Source organism: Rhinoraja longicauda, chromosome 30 (assembly GCF_053455715.1).
Source record: "Rhinoraja longicauda isolate Sanriku21f chromosome 30, sRhiLon1.1, whole genome shotgun sequence".
Taxonomy (NCBI): domain Eukaryota; kingdom Metazoa; phylum Chordata; class Chondrichthyes; order Rajiformes; family Arhynchobatidae; genus Rhinoraja; species Rhinoraja longicauda.
The window spans coordinates 638,056-657,539 of record NC_135982.1 but is presented as its reverse complement, the minus strand read 5'-3'; the positions used below and the strand labels follow the sequence as shown (position 1 = coordinate 657,539).

At 45.0% G+C, this 19,484-nt stretch overlaps 2 protein-coding genes across 4 annotated transcripts in view; one reads left to right on the top strand and one right to left on the bottom strand.

Moving 5' to 3' along the window:
* The window catches only part of LOC144607979 (myo-inositol 2-dehydrogenase-like), a 66,475-nt gene extending 59,875 nt beyond the window's left edge, over positions 1-6,600 (bottom strand). The window contains exon 1 of the mRNA XM_078425164.1: positions 6,411-6,600. The gene's annotated coding sequence lies outside the window, so the exon portion shown is untranslated. The remainder of the gene's footprint in view (positions 1-6,410) is intronic.
* Positions 6,601-6,856: 256 nt separating this feature from the next.
* prkcz (protein kinase C, zeta) overlaps positions 6,857-19,484 on the top strand; it is a 426,501-nt gene continuing 413,873 nt past the window's right edge. For all 3 annotated transcript variants that reach the window (XM_078425700.1, XM_078425701.1, XM_078425698.1), the window contains exon 1: positions 6,857-7,284. In XM_078425700.1, coding sequence (XP_078281826.1) covers positions 7,211-7,284 — 74 coding nt within the window. In that variant the 5' untranslated portion in view covers positions 6,857-7,210. The remainder of the gene's footprint in view (positions 7,285-19,484) is intronic.

The window sequence follows — 19,484 nt, the reverse complement described above, 5'->3', positions numbered from 1 at the left end:
TTGGGAGAAACACAAAAACCTTCATGATTTTTTGTTGAAGAGTAGTTTCAAATCTTAGAGTCAAGGTTGCATATATGCCAGATCTGATGTAATAATTGTGCTGATTACATGTTTCACAAATGTGCTTCAAAATGGGTGCAGCACATAAGTGTTTAAATTGTTGGATCACAATCCAGAGGGAAGGACAAGAGTTTAATAATTCATATCAATTCAACTGATATAACAATTTTTGAATGGAAAACTAGCATTAATAGTAACCAATTGTGTCCTTGAAACTATCAAACTGTCCAAAAAAACAGCTGATGATACAAGAAACATTGAAATCACCAAGTGGAAGAATACGCCCCTATCTCCTTTGTTTCTCATGTCCCTCCACTCATACGCTAGTGGGTTCCCACTTCTCCCACCATCCCCAGCTTGTTTCACCTCCTTCGTGCACTTATCACAGCCCCATCTCTCCATTTCCCCTTTAACCGTCTCTTCCCCTCCCAGTCCACTTCCTACATCCCTCCCTCCAGCTTTACACTTCACTCCTTCCATCTCTCCTTAAGTGACACCCTTTTTGTCTCCTTTGCATCTCGGACTGTCACCCATTCCTTTTCTCCAGAGATGTTGCCTGTGCGGCTGAGTTACTCCAGCATTTTGTGTCTATCCGCTATATCGACCTATCATTTGCCAGGCTTTGTTCTGCCCACACTTCTCTTTTCCAGCTTCTCCAGTCTGAAGATGGGTACTGACTCAAAACAATGTCTGTTCATTCCCCAGATGTTGCCTGACCCACTGAGTGTGTTACTCAGAAAAACACTGATGGATGTGCCCTTTTCATTCTACTCTTTTCATTTATTACTTTGTTCCAGGATGTTAAATCACCCACTATGTTTAAATTCTCCCATCACTGAAGAGCAATCACATTTCTTCAGCAATTTGGAAATTGAATGTCTGCTCACAATGGCTCAAATTCACTGTATCAATTTCGGTTTAATCTTCGAGGGTTGATACCATAATCTCCTCATTTTTCTAAAGAGATTAAAACTAGAGATGAAATTTTGAAATTCGACATGCGACGACACCTGCAGCCAATGCCTGCCTCAAGGCAGGTCCAGAACAAGGGGCCACAGTTTAAGAATAAGGGGTAGGCCATTTAGAACGGAGATGAGGAAGAACTTTTTCAGTCAGAGAGTGGTGAAGGTGTGGAATTCTCTGCCTCAGAAGGCAGTGGAGGCCAGTTCGTTGGATGCTTTCAAGAGAGAGCTGGATAGAGCTCTTAAGGATAGCGGAGTGAGGGGGTATGGGGAGAAAGCAGGAACGGGGTACTGATTGAGAGTGATCAGCCATGATCGCATTGAATGGCGTAAAATTGCTGGCTCGAAGGGCTGAATGGCCTACTCCTGCACCTATTGCCTATTGTCATAGAATCTAAGACACAGACATGAAATGCTATTTGTGGTCACTATCTCATTGGCAGCCTCTAAGACAAATAGTTTTTAGTTTGAGTTTAGTTTAGATACAGCGCGGAAACAGGCCCGATGACCCACCATGTCCACGCCGACCAGTGATTCCTGCACATTAACGCTATCCTACACACACTAGGGACAATTTACACGTATACCAAGCCAATTAACCTACAAATCTATACGTCTTTAGAGTGTGGGAAGAAACCGAAGATCTCGGAGAAAACCCACGTGGTCACGGGGAGAAAGTACAAACTCCATAGAGACAGCACCTGTAGTCGGGATCGAACCCGGGTCTCCAGTACTGCAACTCTACCGCTGCGCCACCAGTTCAGTTGTCATTCCTAAAAACCCACTAAGTCTTTGAAATCTGATTTTTTTTTAAATAGACATTGAAAAATGTTGGTTCAGAGACTGCCCAAGATTATACGAGATCAGTAACATATTTAAGTATGTGGGCTCAACTGGGGAGATCTCGAAAGAACCGCCAACAACCGAGTGAGGTGGAGGACATTTGTCAATGGCCTATGCTCCCTAGAGGAGCCAAGGGCTAAAGAAGAAGAGTAACATACTTAAAGACCATGGAACTAACTTGTAGCAATGAATGGGTGGCAACATGGCAATTAGAGCCTAGTTTCCCTGCACCAGGTTTCAAATAGATTAAATTGCATACCTTTGCAAGATCGATTTCAGAAAACAGTTCATTATGAGTGTTAATGTTATTATATTGATCTGTTACATTACTATTGCTTGTGTTTTCTTACATTTAAAAAAATAAAACCAAATTCCTGATAGATTCTGAGGTGATAGTTTATCATTGTATGTTGCAGTTTGGTTACAGAAATGTACATACAACGTAGAACAGAACAGCAGAGGAATAGGACCTTCAGCCCACAAAGTCGGTGCTGAGCAAGATGCCAAGCTAAATGAAATGAAAGCAAAGATACTAGGGGAGCAAGATAGACCACTCCGTCGAAATCACCTATACTGAAGTGTAGTACGCATAGGCGCGTAACGTCCGCCATTTTAGTAAGCAAAACCCGCCATTCACTATGCCTCTCGCAGTGTAATCAGTGTTTTGGGGGAACAGTATGTGTGATGATACCATAAAAATGCAGAATATATCTCATCTATCAATTCACAGATTTTTGTCATTTTTCTTTTTAAATGTTTCTGCAAGTTTCTGCCTACTAAAATGGCACCATGACATACTACGGTTTTTAGGGTCAAGTGGTCGATCTTGCTCTGTTCTATATTCTTTGATTGAAAGTCAGATGATATCACAATTGTTTCCTTTGGATATCCCAATGGTTAAAGTTTCATTGTACATCTGACACTGCTATTCTCGTCTTTTCTATACTTTCGCAGGTTTTTGTAGTGAAATTTAGCCATTCGGCTCATCGAGTCTACTCCGCCATTCAATCATGGCTGATCTCTGCCTCCTAATCCCATTTTCCTCCCTTCTCCCCATAACCATTGACAGCCGTTCTAATCAAGAATTTTTCTATCTCTGCCTTAAAAATATCCACTGACTTGGCCTCCACAGTCCTCTGTGGCAATGAGTTCCACAGATTAACGACCCTCTGACTAAAGACGTTTCTCCTCACCTCCTTTCTAAAAGAGTGCCCATTAATTCTGAGGCTATGACCAGTGGAAACATCCTGTCCACATTCACTCTGTCTAAGCCTTTCATTATTCTGTAAGTTCCAATGTGTTCCCCCCTCAACCTTCTAAACTCCAGCGAGTAGAGACCCAGTGCTGTCAAACACTCATGATATGCAAACGCACTCATTCCTGGAATCATTCTTGTAAGCCTCCTCTTGACCTTCTCCAGAGCCATTACATCCTTCCTCAGATATGGGCCCCCAAATTTGCTCACAGTACTCCAAATGCAGCCTAACCAGCACCTTATGGAGCCTCAGCATTACATCTCTGTTTTTGCATTCCAGACCTCTTGATGTCAATGCTAGCATTGAATTTGCCTTCCTTACTACCGATTCGACCTGCAAATTAACTTTTTGGGAGTCCTGCCCCAGCACTCCCAAGTCCATTTAAATAATCTATGCCATATAACCATATAACAATTACAGCACGGAAACAGGCCCGTTCGGCCCTACCAGTCCACGCCGACCACTTTCTCTGACCTAGTCTCATCTACCTGCTCTCAGACCATAACCCTCCAATCCCCTCCCATCCATATACCTATCCAATTTACTCTTAAATAATAAAATCGAGCCTGCCTCCACCACTTCCACCGGAAGCCCATTCCACACAGCCACCACCCTCTGAGTAAAGAAGTTACCCCTCATGTTACCCCTAAACTTTTGTCCCTTAATTCTGAAGTTATGTCCCCTTGTTGGAATCTTCCCCACTCTCAAAGGGAAAAGCCTACCCACGTCAACTCTGTCCGTCCCTCTTAAAATTTAAAAAACCTTTATCAAGTCCCCCCTCAACCTTCTACGCTCCAAAGAATAAAGACCCAACCTGTTCAACCTCTCTCTGTAGCTTAAGTGCTGAAACCCAGGCAACATTCTAGTAAATCTCCTCTGTACCCTCTCCATTTTGTCGACAGCCTTCCTATAATTTGGTGACCAGAACTGCACAATATACTCCAGATTTGGCCTCACCAATGCCCTGTACAATTTCTTCTTATTACCAAAATTGCCGACTCCGCACTTTGCTATATTGAATATAGCAAAAATATAGCAATATTTCCTATACAAGATGAAGCTTGGGTTGTTTGGAAATTACTGGAAATAATTTTATGTTAAGTACATGAGTTATCTGTGAAACATAATTGTGAAACATATTTGTGTACATTATAAAATTAAAATAAATATTTAGATCTGCATTACAAATATGTTACTTATGAAGATGCCATTTATGAACATCCAATTTGAACATTGTGGATGGTCGTCACATTTCTGCAGCACAATACCTGTTAATTTGTAATATGAATTTCTCAAATTTCCCACCATACTTATTACTAATAAGTATGAAATTGCATATGGAAAAACATCTATTCTAAATTTTTAATTTTCAAATTATGACTGTATTTATGCTATTCTTTAAAAATCATTACCCTCTGTGCCTTGTTGCTTTCAGTAAAATGCTGAATTAAACATTTCAAAAAAACTCCCAAGAGGCAAGAATTATCGCATGCGTTATATTATTTTTTACCTAAACCTAAATGGCGTGAAATATGTTTGTTTCTGCCAACCTTTAAATGTTTCTGTTTATCTTCTGCCAAAAGAGTTACACTGAGAGGCCAGAATTCCCAAATAAACTTTCTTCAGGGATTTAAATGCAGTTAATTTTGATTTTGTAGTTTAAATTATGTACATTTTTCTCAAATTTGTAAGTCTTGCATTCGCTTTTGAATCAATTATGGTAACTATTAATGACTGAAAATGTTTTCAAAATTATTGGAAGATAATTCTTTACAGTGGCGCAGCAGTAGAGTTGCTGCCTTGCAGGCCAGAAACCCGGGTTCAATCCTGACTATAGGTGCTGTATGAAGTTGGTATGTTCTCCATGTGAACGGGTGGGTTTTGTCTGTGCACTCCAGTTTCGTCCCAATTCAAAAGAAGTGCAGGTTTGTAGGTCAATTGCCTTCTGTAAATTCTCCCTAGTGTGGAGGATAGAACTATCTACAACCAATGATGAGCATTGGTTGGATAGGGAGTTAGAGATCGAGATAGATCAGAACTGCAGTTAATTGCAGCTTTAAATTAGCATTTCAAACTCCACTGGCTCCCCATCCCCCAGAGAATCCAGTACAAAATCCTCCTCATGACCTACAAAGCCCTCCATAACCTGGCCCCATCCTACCTAACTGACCTCCTCCACAGACACACTCCCACCCGCACTCTGCTGCTGCTAACCTCCTGTCCCACCCCCATCTGCACCAAACTCAGATCCTGGGGGGACAGGGCTTTCTCCATCGCTGCTCCCACCCTCTGGAACTCACTAACTCAAACCATCAGAGACTCCTCCTCACTCACCACATTCAAAACATCACTGAAGTCTTACCTGTTCAACACTGCCTTGAACCACTGACCGTCGCTTCACCTTATTCTTTCTTTTCGGTTTGTTTATTTATTTATTTAATGTTTTATTTACCCTGTAAAGCGTCTTTGAGTTTCCAGAAAAGCGCTGTACAAATGTAATGTATTATTATTATTATTAACAATATACAAAGTTCAAAATTAAAATTAAAAATTTCCTCTGACTGTCAAAGAGGAAGTAACACCTAATCTTGGAAATCTAAAACAAAAACAGGAAATGTTGGAAATACTCAGCAGGTAAGGCCACACCTGTGGAAAGACAAACAGAGTCAATATTTCAGGTTGAACACACATAGGACTCTGGAAATATTGGCATGTCAAAGCATACTGTCGGGTTGCATCACAGCTTGGTTTCAGAATAGCTCTGCCCAAGACTCTGCTCCATTAACTCCATCCACATTGCCTTGGAAAAGCAGCCAAAATAATCAAAGACATCCCACTCCGGTCATTCTTTCTTCTCTCTGCTCTCATCCAGCAGACGGTACAGAAGCTTAAAAACACACGCCACCTAACCAAGGAACAGCTTCTTCCCGTCTGTGATTAAGCTTCTGAATGCTCCTTCCAGAGGTTAGGGCTAATTCACCTTTACCCCATTGCATTGCGGACATTGGAGTTTGTCTAACCAACTGTTGCACCTACATTGCTGAGAACTATATTCGGCAGTCTGTATCTTCTCCTACTGTACTTAAGTTTGACATGATTATATTTATGTATTGTATTATCAGATCTAAGTGAATCGCATGAAAATGCTGTTCGTTGAACAGCATGTGACAATAATAAACTTCAACCTTTGTCAGAAGTGGTTGATAAGTTCTCAGAAGTATTCTTTAAAGACAGCTACATCCTTTGGCTCGTTGCATAGATTTCCCTTGGGATCCTTAATGGGTCCTACCTCTTTCCTTAGTTATCCATTTGCCTTGTCTGCAGCGGAGAGCTGATCCCATCGCCAGCGGCACCATGTTGGCAGCAGAGAGCTGGTCCCATTGCCCCCAACCTCACATGTCGGCAGCGGAGAGTTGGTCCCATCGCCAACGGCACCATGTCGGCAGCAGAGAGCTAATCCCATAGCCAGCGGCCTCACGACACCATGTCGGCCGCGGAGGGTTGGTCCCGGAACGATTGGCTGGTCCCGGAATTGGCTGCAGGCAAAGATAATTGCTGCAGGTGCAACCCTCCCTCTATCGGATAGATCGCAGATTGGCCACAAGACGCTGTCTCCTCGCCGCTCTCCCTCGGGATTGGGGGGACGGTGGGCTGGGGTTGGGCGGGGCGGGCGGCAGGGGCGGGGCGGGGCGGGCGGCAGGGGCGGGGCGGGGCGGGGCGCGCGAACAGGCGGCGGTTAACCTGCAACCGCCATTTGCGTGGCGCGAGGGAGGCAACAAGTTGGAGCGAGACATCGACGAAAGAAAGTGAAGCTGTTATTCAAAGCTAACAACCGAAAGACTTTCATCTGCTGAAACCGAGTTATTTCCGAGTAGTGCGGACTACAAAATCTGCTGAGGTGAAATTGATCATCCTGGACCTGGTGAAGTGACTTCTCCAGCGACAGGCAGCCGCAGCTGGAAGTTTTTGGCGAAATTAAGCGAGGGAGTACGGGGTTTCGTTCAAGTGCGCTCGCCTTGTCTCCCGGGTTCGCTGTCACTCTGCTGCTCCCATCCCGGGCCCGTGTTGCTGCTGGGATCTTGCCGTGTCATGCCGACGAGAGTGGATGATACCATGGAGTATGGAACAGGTGACTCAATCAAAGTGAAAGCGCACTACAAAGGGTGAGTACAAACCTGGAGCTCCCCGCCACTGTTCAACCATCCCAATATCCAGCTTTGAACAACCACAACAATTTATTTAAAGACAAAATTGTCCAAAAAAAGCATTATTTGCTGAATGATTAAAACCTGTAAAAGTATGTTTTTAATTTTTAATAATATTTTATTATAGACAATGGACAATAGGTGCAGGAGTAGGCCATTCGGCCCTTCGAGCCAACACCGCATTCACCGTGATCATGCACAATCAGTTCCTGCCTTCTCCCCATGTCCCTTGACTCCATTATCATTAAGAGCTCTATCTAACTCTTGTAAACATCCAGAGAATTGCCCTCCACTGCCTTCTGAGTCAGAGAATTCCACAGCTTCACAACTCTGGCCTCATCTCCGTTCTGGCCTACCCCTTATTCTTAAACTGGCCTACCCCTTATTCTTAAACTGGCCCCTGGTTCGGGACTCCCCCAACATCGGGAACATGTTTCCTGCCTCTAGTGTGTCCAATCCCTTAATCTTATATGTTTCAATAAGACCCCCTCTCATCCGTCTAAATTCCAGAGTATACAAGCTCAGTCGCTCCAGTCTTTCAACGTACGACAGTCCCGCCATTCCGGAATTAACCTCATAAACCTGCACTCCCTCGATAGAAAGAATGTCCTTCGTTTGGAGACCAAAACTGCACACAATACTCCAGGTGTGGCCTCACTAGGGCCCTGCACAACTGCAGAAGATAGCCAGGCTGTTGGTGGTTGTGCAACAGAAACACAAAACCCTCTTTGCCCCTATACTCAACTCTTGTTATGAAGGCCAACATTCCATTGGCTTTCTTCACTGTACCTGCATGCTTCCTTTCAGTGACTGACACCATTCAGATAATAATTTGCCTTCCTGTTCTTACCACCAAAGTGGATAACCTCACATTTATCCACATTAAACTGCATCTGCCCACTCACACAACCTGTCCAAGTCACCCTGCAACCTCATAGCATCTTCCTCACAGTTCACACTGCCACCCAGCTTTGTGTCATCTGCAAATTTGCTTATGTTACTTTTAATCCCTTCATCCAAGTCATTTATGTATATTTTAAATGGCTGCGGTCCCAGCAACGAGCCTTGCGGTACCCCATTAGTCACTGCCTGCCATTCTGAAAGGGACCCATTTATCCCAACTCTTTGTTTCCTGTCTGCCAACCAATTTTCTATCCATGTCAGGACTCTACCCCATTACCATGTGTTCTAATTTTGCCCACTAATCTATGTGGGACCTTGTCGAAGGCTTTCTGAAAGTCCAGGTACACTACATCCACTGGCTCTCCCTTGTCAATTTTCCGAGTTACATCCTCAAAAAGTTCCAGAAGATTAGTCAAGCATGATTTCTCCTTCGTAAATCCATGCTGACTCGGAACAATCCTGTCACTGCTATCCAAATGTTCCGCAATTTCTTCTTTTATGATTGATTCCAGCATCTTCCCCACCACTGATGTCAGGCTAACTGGTCTATAATTTCCCGTTTTCTCTCTTCCTCCTTTCTTAAAAAGTGAGATAACATTCGCTACCCTCCAATCCACAGGAACTGTTCCTGAATCTATAGAACTTTGGAAAATGATCACCAATGCGTCCACGATTTCGAGAGCCACTTCCTTAAGTATCCTGGGATGCAGGATTTATCTGCATGGTATCAGATTAGGAAACGGGGAGGTGCAATGAGACTTGGGTGTGCTTGTACATCAGTCACTGAAAGTAAGCATGCAGGTACAGCAGGCAGTGAAGAAAGCTAATGGCATGTCTTTCATAGCGAGAGGATTTGAATTTGGAACAAGGAGATCCTACTGCAGTTGTACAGGGCCCTTGTGAGACCGCACCTGGAGCATTGTGTGCAATTTTGGTCTACTAATTTGAGGAAGGACCTTATTGCTATCGAGGGAGTGCAGCGTAGGTTCACCAGGTTAATTTCCGGGATGGCGGGACTGACATACGATGAAAGAATGGGTCGACTTGGCTTGTATTGACTGGAATTTAGGATGAGAGGGAATCTTATAGAAACATAAAATTCTTATAGGATTGGACAGGCTTGATGCAGGAAAGATTTTCCTGATGTTGGGGGTGTCCAGATCCAGGGGTCACAGTTTAAGAATAAGGGGTAGGCCATTTAGGACTGAGATGAGAAAACATTTTTTCACCCATAGAGTTGAGAATCTGTGGAATTCTCCGCCACAGACAGTGGGGGCCAATTCACTGGATGTTTTCAAAAGAGGGTTAGATTTAGCTCTTGGAGCTAAATGAATCAAGGGAAATGGGGGAAAAGCAGGAATGGGGTACTGATTTTAGATGATCAGCAATAATCATATTGAATGGCGGTGCTGGCTCGAAGGGCTGAATAGCCTACTCCTGCACCTGTTTTCTATGATTAAAGTGGGGATGTTTTTCCAAGACAAAGCAATGTGATTATTACCATTCCAGTACCACACAACTGAATAAATGTGATATTATGAAAACATTCGCTTTGTGGGCAAACTATGTTGGCAATGCCCCATTGGTGGAATTGAGGTTTGACTTTTGTAGCGGTTTGGCTCCAAATCAATCTTTCTGCATTATGTCAAAATAAAATGGACAAGCTTTCAGTCTGAAGAAAGGTCTCTACCTGAAACATCACCTATTCCTTCTCTCCAGAGATGCTGCCTGTCCCGCTGAGTTACTCCAGATTTTTGTGTCTCTCTTCAGTTTAAACCAGCATTTCCAGTTCCTTCCTACATATTTCAATAACTTATTTGATGAATTCAAACAGTTTATAAATCTGGAGGCAAAATTATCTATTTTCTGTAAAGTCTATTATATATAAATAGACTAGCTTAGCTTAGAGATACAGCATGGAAACAGGCCCTACGGCCCACCAAGTCCACGCCAACTAATGATCACCCATTCACACCTAGTTAGTCATAGTGGAAACAGGGCCTTTGACCCAACTTGCCCACACTGGCCAACATATCCCAGCTATACTCGCCCCACCTGCCTGCGCTTGGTCCATATCCTTCCAAACCTGTCCTATCCATGTACCTATCTGACTGTTTCTTAAACGTTGGGATATAGTCCCAGCCTCAACTACCTCACCTGGCAGTTTGTTCCATACACCCACCACCCTTTGTGTGAGAAAGTTACTCCTCAGATTCCTAATGAAATCTTTTTCCCTTCACCTTAAAACCTATGTCCTCTAGTCTTCGATAGAGCTCTTGGGGCTCGTGGAATAGACAATAGGTGCAGCAGTAGTGTTGTAGTCCTCCTTCACATGTCCTGCGATATTGGTGATATTAGAGGATACATCTGGTACAAATGTACAACATTCCTGCCCTATCATAGCACAGGTACCCCCTTTCTCGGCTAGCAGGAAATCTAGGGCCATGCGATTCTGGAGAGCGACAAGACGCAGGGCCACCATTTCAGTTGTTAACTGGCCTATTTGTTCCTGAGTCTCATACAGTCCATCAGCAGTACAATTTGCTAATTGTTTCAGGGCACGAGCTGAGTTTCTAATTTCAGTTCCCGCCCGAGCAGTTCCCCATCTTGGGAATACTATCTACCAAAACCTCTCAAACTCCGATACAGCTCGTTTAGAGCGCCACTCTGGATGCTGTAGGGGATGATTTATAATTCGTAAATGTGGGATTACACAAGCTAGATAACATCACCCTGTCCAGGTCTCATAAGATCCCTGATCATACCGTGGCGAAAGTCCTGGTAACCAGACATATGCTCAGCTCCCACATATTAAGTAAATCCCATTAAGAGGTCTTGGGGGAACTGCCGTACTGATATGGGTGCATGTGCTGAATCCCACAGACAGGCTAACTTCATTTGGTCTAGATCCCATTCTACAGAAACAGGTTGTATTTATTGGTGTTTCTGGAGAGTCATGAGGAGAATTAACTTGTATCCGGGGCCAATTCTCCTGTGTTTGATTAAGATAGGGTCTCAAGGACCACCCATTAAAACATTGACATCCACAGTCATCTGATTGGTTGTCCGTACACCAATTATTGGGGCCAGGGCTCTGTGAGTGATTAAAAAAGAACTGGGCAGACCTGACTTCATTCGGCGCGAAGGGGACCGGGTAAAGAGGCATCATGCTTTTTCCATGTGTTGAAACCTGGGGCGCACACCCAACAGGCAGACGGTTCCACCTGTGTAGCATATGTCTGACATAAAGAGAGGAAACGATTGGTTCGCCGGAGATCCGAGGTTCGTCCTTCTATCTGACTACCGAGGGTCAATATAATCCACAATCCCATTTTAGCCTCATGTTGTCCCGTGGTTTCTGGGCGTCTCGGACCTGAGAATGCTAGGCTGATAAAGATTGGGTTAATAATTTCATATATTCAATTAAACGCTCATCCAGGTCGTACAGTTCATGGAGGTTGATGCACCCCTCTCCCTCCATCCCCCAAGGGGTTTGGAGTGGTTTCCCGTATAATACTTCAGCTGGGGTTAAACCTGTAGTAGAGTGAGGGGTTATACGCATAGAGAATAATGCCATCGGCAGGACTTGGACCCAATTTAATTTAGTCTCCTCTTGGAGTTTGGCCAATTTATTTTTTAGTGTGCCATTTGCACGTTCCACTATATCTGCAGCCTGTGGATGGTGTACGCAGTGGATTCATATTCTATCCTGATGGTCAAATTTAACACATTTGGGGATCTAACCATTGGGGTACAAGTTGTATACATTTGTCTTAAATGTCCTACATTGGATTCTTCCTGGGTAGTCTCTCGTACTGACCAGATTATTACTAGGGGGTGCCTTCCTTCTATCTGGGTAGCATTGGTACACGCCAACCAATCATCTTTCTTCAGAATGTAAGTGCTGCTACTTGCCCCCCAGCCGTTCCAGCCCTTTCTGCTCCATTCCCTTAACGCAGTTTGATTACTCAACCATGCGGTTCCATCTCCTCTTTCACAAGTCATGCTTACATTCCATTTAGTGGTCAAATTGACCTTCCCTTGGTTATGTGTAATAACCATTATTTGTCCTTTTGCTGCATACCCTCCGCACCCCTCAGGGCATTGTACTTCATACTTCTCTACTGCGCATGCTGTGTTGGCTGGACATGTAAAGCTTTCCTGCGTTCTACTGCAAGTGTCCCTTCTCCAGTCTACTCTTCCCCTCATCTCTTCTCCCCCTCATACCTTCTCGTAGGGACGACTGATGTAACCCTCGAGTTCGTCTAGACTGACCCTGATACGGCTGCTGCTTCTTACATGGAAAACTAAATTCATCTGTCAGGCATTGGAAATTAAACTGGCACAAAGCATGTCCACAGGGTACAACCCAATAGGCTTGGTCTCTCAATTGTTCAGCTCTGGTCTTATTAAACCATCCTGAGCAGGGTCCTATTCTTTCTGCCTTCCAGGGTATTGTGCCATTGTCTCCTCTGCACATCATCTGATCGTCTTTACATAAATGTCATGGAGTAAATACAGATTGACCACAATACCATATAGATCTTGAGTGCACTTCCCCTAATAGCATGAGTAACAATAGCAAAATAGCAACATCAATAGCAAAATCAATCCATCAGCTAAACACATCAACAACAACTAAGCAATAGTTATAACTATGTACACGTGGCAATTCAATAAAATCAATTTGTAAACCCCAATGTATTTTGGGGTGATACCATGTAGCATTTATTACATCCAACATTCCCCTCTTACCAGCATAGGTAAGAGAGTGCTCATAATGCAACAAAACAGGTAAAAGCACGTTAGGGACACAAACTTTGCCAGAGGCAGCAACCCAAAGTGAGTCAGATTCACGAGGGGAACACCCATCCTGGCTCCACTCGTGTCTCTCAGCCTCGGGGGCGTCCCCCTGAAGCTGGCAGAATTCCGAAACACTGGGCATAGCGGTAGTTGCAGAAAACTGCTGTTGTTCGCCTGAAGGGACTAAAAGGGTAGGGGTCAGGGCCTCTGTGCGTGCCAATGTATCAGCCAATGCATTCCCGAAAGAAACGGGATCCTTGGCAGATGTATGCGAATTACATTTAATGACAGCCAAGGTGTTTGGGAGTGTTAAGCCGCCAGTAGATTTCGAACAAACAGGGCATTTTTAATAGGAGTGCCTGCTGCAGTCAAAAAGCCCCTGTGCTGCCACAGGGTACCAAAATCATGTGCAACCCCAAAAGCATATCGTGAGTCGGTGTAAATATTAGCACGTTGGTCAACGCAAAGGTGGCAGGCCTGCGTGAGGGCAAATAATTCAGCCTGCTGGGCAGCATGAGGTGTACTGAAAAAGGCTAGGGTAGGCAGTATCCTCAATGACTCGTGCAGATTCTTGTTCGTGGCGCAACTTAACCCTTTCACCAACGGTTGTCTGGGACCTACCCACGTTCCCTGATGCTGCCTCATAATCAGGAGGTTGTCCCGAGTATCCTGGCGGGGAGGGTAGGACAGGGACCGGCACCACCGCAGCTGGTAGCGCTACCTGTGGGGCCGTGGGGATCGGACGTGCCCAGGGCCCTCGGATTCCTGATTACCTAATATAGCCGCTATGCCTTCCAGTGGTTCGGTCTCTGACTTTTGTTGTTGTGCGGGATATATCCCTTAGGTACCGGTTTTAAATTCTCCTCGAGCTCGGGTATCACGGCCGAGTTTTAGATCATACACCTTACATTCCGCCTGCAGAATATCCCATGTTTTTGGTATACCAGACTTATCACATACTGATATCCCTCTACTACTTGCATTTTCCCTCTACTACTTGCATTTTCCCTCCAACTTCGCTCCCTCGACTCCTGATGGCGCTTCTGCACCCCCTCTCTCCATTCTTTAATCCTCTTTGATAGTCTCTACATTCCATTTACCTTCCACTGGCCAGGCCTCGTTTCCCAATCTTTTCATTAACGAAGCAAGTAAATAAATAAATAAACAACACATGTGTTATACCGGGGCACCGCCATCACTCTTATCCAAAGACTGTCCCATATGTCTGATTGCCAATTATCCGAAATTATGTTACCAATAAATATTACCAAACGATCAATTTCATCCAGACCAAGACAATGACAACAAGAGTGACCGCCCCATACCTTCCAAATCTGGAACCTTATCCTTATCCTTGTCCTTTTCCTTATCAGTTCGTCTATGAATCTCAGTTGAACGTGAAATCAACCCCAAACGAGGGACTTCAGTGTCTGAAAGACGTTAACGCCCGGGGTCTCGAACAACGGTTGAGAAGTGCACTCTGTCCCCTTCGGACGTGTTTCAGTCACCGCTGCCTCTTAGTCGTTCGTGGTTGACGGTGCCAAAGAGATCCTGCCGACTATGCCAAATGTTGTAGTCCGTGGCCTATTAGAAAAAACAGGCAGACAACCGAATTCATTTAACCTCTTTATTCTACTCACCCAGGTGGGAGAGAGTCTAGAAACCAAAGCGTTTAGAAACGCTCAGGAAGCTAGTGTAGTCTCTCTCTCCCCGAATGCTAACAATTACACACATTTTATACCCGTAATACATGTGCCAGTACATTTCCGTTGCTACCTTATATGGCAAGTTTTACAATGTCCTATAAATCTTTATGTTTCCTTTAGGACCCCCATGTCCTCCGTGTCCTGTGTGACCTACATGTCCTCGGTATTCCCAGGACCAAAGAGCAGTCCATATGGCCAAATGTTCCCTTTAACCATCAAAGGATGGTTAACCATCAAAGCCTTAAAGCCAGTTGCCCATATCAAAGGATACACTTAGCCATAAACCGCACTTCCATGCTGACAACAGGATGTCCTGGCAACATAATCGAGCTGGAACTTTCACACCCCTTTTACACCCCTGCAATAAAACCCACATGGCCACATGCCGAATGTTAATCCCTTACATTAGGGCATTCGGCCCTTCGAGCCAGCACCGCCATTCAATGTGATCATGGCTAATCATTCTCAATCAGTACCCCGTTCCTGCTTTCTCCCCATACCCCCTGACTCCGCTATCCTTAAGAGCTCTATCTAGCTCTCTCTTGAATGCATTCAGAGAATTGGCCTCCACTGCCTTCTGAGGCAGAGAATTCCACAGATTCACAGCTCTCTGACTGAAAAAGTTTTTCCTCATATCATATCATATACATACAGCCGGAAACAGGCCTTTTTCGGCCCTTCTCATCTCTGTTCTAAATGGCCTACCCCTTATTCTTAAACTGTGGCCCCTGGTTCTGGACTCCCCAACATTGGGAACATGTTTCCTGCCTCTTAACGTGTCCAACCCCTTAATAATCTTATAGGTTTCGATAAGATCCTCTCTCATCCTTCTAAATTCCAGTGTATACAAGCCTAGTCGCTCTAGTCAAGGGATATGGGGAGACGGCAGGCACAGGTTATTGATTGGGGACGATCAGTCATGATCACAATGAATGACGGTGCTGGCTCTAAGGGCTGAATGGCCTCCTCCTTCACCTATTTTCTATGTTTCTATGATTCACCTACCCTGGGCAATAGACTCCATGCATCTACCCGATCTATTCCTCTCATGATTTTATACATCATGATACCAGTTGTTGCTCTAATTCTTTTTAGATGGTGCAATATTGGCCTTTGCTATCTGCTTTCTGATTTTTTTAACCCAGGTGTATATCCTGAAATTTATTTTTCCTCTTTCAAAAATGTTTTTGCTGAATATTGCAAAGCACTTATGTTTTTTGAACTGTCATTTTGCAGTGTATGAAGTATGTTGGGAACATACATGCATTGTCATGAGATACCACAGCTTTGTCAAATAAACCTTCCTGGTATCCACATTTTGGGCAAATTGAAAATGTAGATGCTTTTATCTTACAAGTTTATTGAGCATTCTGAGTATATCAGCCAAGTAGCCCACTGAAATGCAGAAATCTGTTGGGGAAGATGTTCTGTTCTGGCACTATTTTCACATTTTTGCTAAAACTTTGAGAGTTATTGAACTTTATTGATTACGTTCATATTGCATATCAGTTGAAAGAGCTTTTGTTCAGAGTGTAAAAAAGCATCTTTAAGAGCAAGTATTTAGTTCAAGTTCATTAAAGATGTCCAGCTTATGTTACTGATTGAAAACTAAGTTCTAAAAACATTTTGTATGGCGGCGCGTCCAGACGCAGCGGCTTTGCGCTCCCCAGACCGATGCAATTCGGAGCAGCCCAGCACCGAACGCGGCTGCGAAAAAACCTAGGGAATTACACCCAGTAAACCCCTAAAACGTAAAGAACTCACACTAAAACTCACCTACAGTACGAGGAAATCCAGCACTGACACCGAAATCCGAACGGCACGTCCGAACACAGCGACATCGCGCTCTCCAAAGCGCTGCAGACTACGCAAGGCGGACCGCTCATGGAGCCGCACGGAGCAGCCCAGCAGCTTACAAGGCGGGAAAATCAGGTCACGGAATCTTCGTTTAAAATCCACGAACCTTACCTCCACCGAAATCCAATCGGAGCCCGTGGTGGCGATTCCGGACACAGCCTCCCAAGGCACTGCACCTCACGGAAGGCGGATCGCACATGGAGCCGCACGGAGCTGCTCAACATCGGACGCGGCTCAAGAGACTGGCTGGTGAGTACTATAAAACCCTCGCCAAAATCCCGACGGAGCTAAGCAGAACAGCCCCCTGGATCACCACACTGGAGGGAAGGAGACGGAGTCAGCGCAGGGAGAGGAAGCAAAAACGTCGACGGAGAGCGGGGGTGCAGGCCAGGCTACGAAGGGTCCCACAAAGACCATCCCTACCAAGCATCTTTCTCGCAAATGTCCGGTCACTCTCCAACAAGCTGGATGAGGTAAGGCTATGGATCAACACCCAGCAATCCCTGAAAGACTGCTGCGCGCTGATCTTCATGGAGACGTGGCTCAACGCGCTGGTTCCCGATGGGGCTGTGGAGCTAACGAACCGGTCACTACATCGGGCTGATAGAACACAGGACTCCAGTAAGAGCAAGGGCGGTGGGCTCTATCTACATTAACAATGACTGGTGCACCAACTGCAATAGAGAGCCACAGTTGCCCAGACCTGGAGTACCTACTGCTTAAATGTAGGCCGTTTTAACATTCCCCACAGGCTAATGTTAACCTAACGCTAGCACAGCTGCACTCGGCCATCAGCAAGCAGCTGGATGCCCACCCCAACGGCGCCTTCATTGTTGCCGGGGACTTTAATCAGGTCGACCTACGAGCTGTGCTCTGCAAATTCCACCAGCATGTGCAGTGCCCTACTAGGGGCTCAAACCACGCTGGATAAAGTGTATATCAACGTAAAGGACGCCTACAGAGCTCTCCCGGGCCCACCTCTGGGACAATCCGATCACCTCTCACTGTTTCTACTGCCCGCATACTAACCCCTCATCCGCATGATCAAACTTACAATTAAGAGAGTCAAAATATGGCCCGAGGACGCCACCCTACAACTCCAGGACCGCTTTTCTGATGGGCAAAATTCTAACTTTTTGATAAATATGTGAAAACTAAGCAAATTCAACCTTGGCAAATGCAGTTAATTTGAATGGCTTGCTTCCTCAATGCTAATTAAAGGTTGTCAGATTTATGAAAGTCATTTTATGGCTGCTGTTTGCCAGAAGTATGGCCGACTGGACCAACTTGCACTAAGCACACAATAATGTGTCATTTTTAGTAATATCCTTTGTTAGCACGTAAAATGTGCACTTTGAGTGGCTTGTTAATTTACAACACTGAGTGTTTATAGGTGGTACCAGTTGTGATAGGAAGCCATCAAAGAACAGAGGATGGACACAAAAAGCAGAAGTAACTCAGCGGGACAGGCAACATCTCTGGAGAGAAGCAATGGGTGATGTTTTGGGTCGAGACCCATCTTCAGATTCGTCAGGGGAAAGGAAACGAGAGATATAGACAATGATGTTGAAAGATAAAGAACAATGAATGAAAGATATGCAAAAAAGTGAAGACGATAAAGAAAACAGGACATCGTTAGCTGTTTTTTTCTGTGAAACAAGAAGCTGGTGCGACTTGGGTGGGGGAGGGATGGAGAGAGACGGAATGCCAAAGTTACTTAAAGTTAGAGAAATCAATATTCATACCACTGGGCTCTAAGCTGCCCAAGTATTTAGCAACCGGGTAATCAGTTAAGTCCAGGCGGACTGAGCAAAGGTGTTCAGCGAAACGATCACCCAGTCAACGTTTGGTCTCGCCGATGTATACGAATCCACGTCTTGAACAACAGATACGGTAGATGAGGTTGGAAGAGGTGCAAGTGAACCTCTGCCTAACCTGAAAGGACTGTTGGGGTCCTTCTCCCGGTTGCTAAACACTTTAATTCTCCTTCCCATTCCACGCTGCCCTTTCTGTCCTAGGTCTCCTTCATTGTCAGAGTGAGGCGAAACGCAAATTGGAGGCCCAGCATCTCATGTTTCGCTTGGGCAGCTTACAGCCCAGAGGGATTTAATTTAATTTAAAATCGTTGAAAACATTAGCGACGCAGTGGTACTGGTTTCCGACGGGCACGGTGACGGATGCACCACACATCTCTGTCCTCCATACAGCTGGCAAGATAATCAGTATAGAGGTGAGAAGGAGGGATGAATCAGGGACTGTTGGATGATGGTGGAACCAGTTGAAGTGAGTTGAGGGATGATGGGCAGATGGAGGCAAGTGAGGGAGGGGAAGGGGGAGTTTGGAGATAGTGCTGGGTGGGTGATGGGTGGAAACAGATACGGTAAATAAAACTCTTGAAGAAGGATCTCGACCCGCAACGTCACCCATTCCTTCTCTCCCGAGATGCTGCCTGACCTGCTGAGTTACTCCAGCATTTTGTGTCTACCTATGGATCGATGGGCTCAGGCGGTGGGAGAGGGAAGATGGAGATTGAGGCAGGAATGAGATGTGGAAGTAGATGAGGGAAGGATGAGGGGCAGATGGAACCAGATTGGGGAGGGGGTGGTGAGGAAAGGCCAGGGAAGAAGAAACCCGAAGTCTAACTGTGACTGATGGGCAGATGAAACTTGGAAAGATGATCAAAGGAAGAGAGAATCTAAATGGACTCGCAGGAATGGGAGGGAACACAGGGGGGTGGGTCATTTAAACCTGCTCAGCTGTCTGCACATCCATACCCTCTTCCCATTCTGGAAGTGACTACTGTTCCCACATTTGCCTCAAGTGTCAGCTGGAAATGTACAAAACTGGAGCGGAAACAAATTATTCTCTGTCCTAATGAATTACCTAAGA